Consider the following 6,000-nt stretch of genomic DNA (forward strand, 5'->3'; position numbering starts at 1 on the left):
GCCCCCCACTCCCCACAGGGACACCCCACAGGGACGGTGACGGTAGTGGACTCGGGGACAGCCCTCCCACTCCCCACAGGGACACCCCACAGGGACGGTGACAGCCCCCCACTCTCCACAGGGACGGTGAGAACACCGCACACGGGGACAGCCTCCCTCCACAGGATGCCGGGCTGACTTCCGGAAAGGCCAAGCTCCCGTCCCCACGAGCCCCGCGAGCTCCGTCCACACGCTCGCCGAGATCCGGGCGCCCGCCCTCAAGCCCGCCCGCCGCCTCCGACTCAACTCCCAGAGTGCGGGAATTCCCCTCACCTTTCAAGACCCCGCCGCCTGGCGTCCCGGGAGCCTCCATGAGAGACCCGCAACATGCGAACCCGCTGCACCGTCCCAGGCCGCGCTAGCCAAGAGCGGGTGGCACTGAGCATGCGCAGGACTGACGCGCGCCCCTCCCCTCCGGCTCTGAGGAAATCTGCTAATCCGCGTTTTCTAAACAGCCGGGGGAGGAGGAGCGTTGGTAAAGTCCCAGCTCGCGTTAAAGGAGACCGAGGGGCTTTTCCAGCGCCCAGACTCGGATTCGTCCAGCAGCCTAATAACGCTGGTCAGCGTCCCCCTCTGCGAGTCTTTCGGTCCTCTCGGAAATTACGAGGACGGGTGTCCCCCAAAAAACCCCGAATCAAACGCTTCTGTCTCCGTAAGGACACTTGGAAGCTTCCCGGAGCCACATCTGGCGCACCAGGGAGCGGCGGACGCTTAGGAGGCACAGTCCTAGGTCGCAGGCCGGATGGGACTTCCGAGAGATAACTGCTCAGAATCTCCTACAGCGAAGTCTCACCCTCACCCCGCGCGCACCGAGTCCTCGTGTGCCGCCCTGTAGTCGGCGCGCGGAGTTCCGGTTCGGAGAGCCAGACCTCTACTCCTCCGCGTGCGCGAGAGCTCGTGGGGCCAGGGGCACCTCTAGAGACCCCGGGCCTCGGATCCCGCGGAGCGGGGGGACCCCGGGCCTCAGATCCTATCGGGGGGAATCCTGGACCTCAGACCCTGCGGGGGCTTGGAGGGCGAAGGGGAACCGGGTCTCAGACTCCAGTAGGGCGATACCTCAGATCTTGAGTGCGGTGGGGGGTGAAGGGGATCGGGGTCTCAGACCCCGCTAGGGGTATCCCGGACCTCAGATCCCGCAGGACTAGACCTCAGGCCCTGGGGGGGGGGGGGGTGGCTTCAGACCTCGCTGGGGGGTGGGGGAACCCCAGACTTAAAATGCCCACTTGGGAGAGGGGAGAGAGCCGAGTCTCAGGCTCCACTGGGATGACGCTGGGACTCAAATCCCGCGGGCAGGCGGGGCGACAGGGATCCGGGTCTCTGACCCCTCTGGGGGGGGGGGGGGACCCTAGACCTCAGATGCCTGCCGGAGGTACGCTGGACCTTAGACCCTGCGGGGTCGGGGAGAGCCGAGTTTCAGACCCCGCTGGGGGGACCTCGGACCTCAGATCTTGTGGGAGGCGGGGGAGCCAGGTTTCAGACCCCGCGGGGGGCTATGGGGACCCAGGGTCCCAGATCCTTTGAGGGGCGAGGGGAGCCTGGTCTCACCCGTCTATGGGGACCCCGCACATCGACCCAGCGAGAGGATGTGGGACCCCGGACCGCACATCCCGGCTAGGGATGTACCCTAAACCTCTGACTACCGAGGCGGGGTGAGGACGCGGGGAGCCTTGCCGGCCCATCCCACTCGCGTTTTGCCGCCCGCAAATCCCGGAGCGGATTTCTCCGGGCGGGATCGGGCGAACCTGGGAGGGAGCGGGGAAGACCAGCGTTGGTGAACAGCCCTGCAGCAGCGCGGTTGAACCTCCCCGGGATTCAAACCTCCCGCCCTTTGGGCTCCGCCCACTCCCGCAGGGCCCACCCCGGGCACTGCGCGCACGCGTGCTGCTGGGAGCTGCTGGCTTTGGCTGGGCTGCGCGAGCTCCCACGTGTTCCCGGGGAGGAGTTTTAGGGCCGGGAGGGGCTTGCTTGGTTTGTGTTTAATCTCCCTGAAACACTAAATCAGTTAAAGGGTCCATGCCGTCTGTATTAAAGGATGAACCACCGAATGTATAAAAACCTTCATTTCCAATGATTTCAGCCCCATCTTTGTGTTTTATCCTGTAGAACATATCCCATTCCGGAGCTAAGTGGAAAACAATTTTAAAGTTAAAGGGACTTCCTTGTAACTTAATGATTAGAGTCCGGGCTCCATTTTGGGGTCAGACCGGACTTGGACTTTGGAGACTACTATCCACCACTTACTAGCTGTGAGGTACTGATGTGAGTCACTGAAACTTTTCAAGTTAAAACAAACGAACAAAAAACCCTGTTAAAACAAACGAACAAAAAAACCCACCTTAATAGTAGAAATAGTAGCTGACATTTGTTGAGCCCTTTATCATGGGCTCTAGAAGTATTATCAAAATTAATCTTACCTAGGAGGTGAAGGTTCTTATTCAATTTACAAAGCATATATATAAATGTATTTCCTCCTAGATTCTCACTAAAATTCTGTAATTTTAGAGGTGTTCATTATCGTACCGTGGGAGCAACAGTGGACTGATTCTCCCCCTCCCCACCCCTATTCCTTTACAATTAAAAAAAGCTTTGTCTTATTCTACGTTGGATCATTTTATGCTCACAGAAGCTCTGTTAGAAAAAGTAAGCAATATTATCTCATCTACACAAATAAGCAACCAGGTTCAAGGGAAGTTATCTGACCAGTCCAAGGCAACATCGTTCGTAACTAGCGGTGTTAGTTGGAACTGGAAACCACACATGTTTAGGACTTTTCTACTAAATCCAGTGGCAGGGTATATGTACGTATATGGACTACCATCCTCTCCAGTCTTCCTTTCATCCATCCATTCATTCATCCCCATTTGTTATAGCAGCTGTTAATAGGATCCAACCAGCACACAGGTTCTAAAGAATTACCTTGAGCACATGCATACCTTGAGCCAAAACCCCACTTCCTAGACTCAAATCTCTGATCCATAATCACATCATTATCACAAATGGTTGGCCTAACAAACTGAAGAAATGGTAACACCTTTACTTGGGAGTGTGAGCTCAACTCAGTATTGAAGATAAAGTTATTGTCCTCACCAAGTAAGTGACAGTGCATGCTAAGAAGATTTAGAATCACGTAATGGCATGATAAAACAGATAAAACCAATCACCTTTGCCATACAAAAGGTGGTATAAAGGGGCACCTGGGTGGCTCAGTCAGTTGGGCTCTTGGTTTTGGCTCAGGTCATGATCTCACATTTTGTGGGTTCAATCCCTGCATGGATGGAGCTCTGTGCTAACTGTGGAACCTGGTCAGGATTCTCTCTCTCCCTGTTTCTCTGTCCCTCCTTTGCTCCTGCTCTCCCTCTCTCTCTCAAAACAAATAAACATTCTTCTTAATGAAAATAAAAATTTTAAATGTTGGTATACAAGTTCAGTATTTAGTAGATTCTTCAGCTTTAAGGTCACAAATATTTTCTCCTATGATTTCTTTTAGAAATGTTATAGTTTTAGGCTTTATCCTTAGTTTTAGGATCAATTTTGAGTTAATTTTTGTATATGGTACAGATAGGGCCCTAAGTTCGTCTTTTGCATGTAGATATCCAAATGCTCCAGCATCATTTCTTGATAAACTATTTTCTCCACTGCATTCATGCTTTTGTACCTGAGTCAAAATCAGTTGTGCATATATGTATGGTTTATTTTTGGACTTTCTGTTTCATTGAGCTATTTGTCTAACTTTATACGAATATTGTATTGTTTTGATTACTGTAGTTTTATAAATAAGTTATAAAATCAGATAATGTAAGCCCCAAAACTTTGTTCTTTGTCAAAATTGTTTAATGTATTCTAGATCTTTTGTATTTCCATATGAATCTTAAAATCATCTTGTCATTTTCTACCAAAAAAGAGTAAAATACCCTGCTTGGATTTTGATTGAAATTACGTTGAATTTCAGATCTATTTGAAGGAGAACTGACATCGTAAAAATACTTTTTTTTTTTTTTTTTACATTTTTTTTAATTTTATTTTTGAGACAGAGAGAGAGCATGAACAGGGGAGGGTCAGAGAAAGAGGGAGACACAGAATCTGAAACAGGCTCCAGGCTCTGAGCTGTCAGCACAGAGCCCGACGCGGGGCTTGAACCCACAGACCGCGAGATCATGACCTGAGCCGAAGTTGGATGCTCAACCAACTGAGCCACCCAGGCGCCCCAAAATATTAACTCTTTTGATCCATTAACATTTATTTAGGTCTTCTGTAATTTCTCACATCAATGTTTTGTATTATTGAGATGAGTCCTTTTACAACTTTTGTCAAATTTCAAATCCCAACGTAAGTATTACCATTTTTTATGATACTGTAAATAATTTTTACAATTTCAATTTCTGTTAATATATGGGAATATAATTGAAGGGGAGGTGGGTGGGTGGATGGGTTAAATAGGTGATGGGGATTAAGGAATGCAGTTGTGAAAACAGGTGTTGTATGTAAGTGATGATTCACTAAATTGTACACCTGAAACTAATATTACAATTTATGTTCACTATATGGAATTTAAATAAAAATTTAAAAAAGAAAAAAAATAGTTCTAATAGCTTTTGTACATTCCATGTGAAGTTCTGCAGATAGCCACGTTGTCTGTTTTAGGAAGAAAGCTTTTCTTCTTCCAACGTGGGTCCAATGAGTGGGGGGCCCCCTGCAATTAACAATAGATTAACAGGAGGGTGGTGCCTGGGTGTCTAGGTCAGTTAAGCATCCAACTTCAGTTCAAGTCATGATCTCACGGTTTGTGAGTTCCAGCCCCAGCTTCAGGCTCCCTGCCGACAGCTCAGAACCAGGAGCTTGCTTCGGATTCTGTGTCTCCCTCTCTCTCTGTGCCCCTTCTCCACTCATGCTCTCTCTCTCAAAAATATATAAACATTAAATTTTTTTTTAATAGATTAACAGGAGGAAAAATAAGGCTTGTTTTCATGTGTTGTCTGTACACGCGGAAGTACTTAGTAGTGCGTAATTCACTAAACAGCTAGAGATGAAAGGTTCATATACCAAACCTAATGAAGTAGGGCGGGAAGTTTGGGGCTTTATAGAAAGTTCTACTGGGCTTTGTGATGCTCATGGGAATTGGGGCAGTCTGTTTCCCTGGCAGCTGAATTCTTAGGAAACTCCCTCAAAGGAGTGCTTAATGGCGGCTGTATTTTCTGGAGGCTCTGTTTTCAGGTAAGGAGAGTTCAGATAAGATTTGTTCCTGCGTCTTCTTTAGCTTGAATGTTTTCACTTTAATCTTTATACCAATTCTGGGCATCCAAGTGGGTCCCCACATCTGCAAATCAAGGCAGCATTGCTTCCCGCTTTTCAGTCTGGGTGTGTTTGCTTTCTTTTTCCTGCCTGCTTACACCGGCCAGAGCCCAGTCCATTGGTTCTCCATCAAGGGGCAGTTTTGTCCCAGGGAGACATTTTTGGCTGTCACGATTCGGGAGGGGGGATTACTACCAGCATCTAATGGGTAGAGATCAGGGATGCTGCTAAATACCTTCTAGTGCACAGGACAGCCTCCAAACCAAAGAATTACCCAGGCAAAAATGTCAATGTTGCCAAGGTTGAGAAACCCTACTCCCAGCAGAATGTTGGATGGAAGTGGTAAGAGCCATCTTCCTTGTCTGGTTCTGCATTTCAGGGAGAAGCATCTGGTCCCTCAATATTAGCTGTGACATTAGCTGTGGGCCTTTCACAGATGCCCTTTACAAGGTTGAGGAAGTTCCTTTGGCTTCCTACTTTGCAGGAGTTGTCCATTTTTTAATTTGGGAATTTTTGGAACCAGGATGTTTGATTTTGTTAAGTGTGTGTGTTTTTAATCTACTGAGATAGATAATCATATGGGTTTTTTTCTAGTTTGTGAGCAGTGAGCTACACTGACTGATTTTTGAATGTTGAAATAACCTTGCATTTCTAGGATAAACCCTCCTTAAT

The 6,000-nt window shown here is 48.4% G+C and overlaps 1 protein-coding gene across 2 annotated transcripts in view; it reads right to left on the reverse strand.

Annotated features, from left to right (window-relative positions):
* Positions 1 to 1,083, reverse strand: part of MCPH1 (microcephalin 1) — a 270,845-nt gene extending 269,762 nt beyond the window's left edge. The window contains exon 1 of one of the 2 annotated variants that reach the window (XR_013554978.2): positions 313 to 1,083. Coding sequence is in view for 1 of the 2 variants with exons in the window: in XM_078445230.2 (XP_078301356.2) it covers positions 313 to 352 (40 nt within the window). In the remaining variant the exon portion in view is untranslated. The remainder of the gene's footprint in view (positions 1 to 312) is intronic. The other variant, XM_078445230.2, reaches the window with a different exon arrangement.
* Positions 1,084 to 6,000: the final 4,917 nt, after the last annotated feature.

The sequence above is a fragment of the Panthera onca genome, chromosome B1 (assembly GCF_046562875.1).
Source record: "Panthera onca isolate mPanOnc1 chromosome B1, mPanOnc1 haplotype 2, whole genome shotgun sequence".
Classification (NCBI taxonomy): domain Eukaryota; kingdom Metazoa; phylum Chordata; class Mammalia; order Carnivora; family Felidae; genus Panthera; species Panthera onca.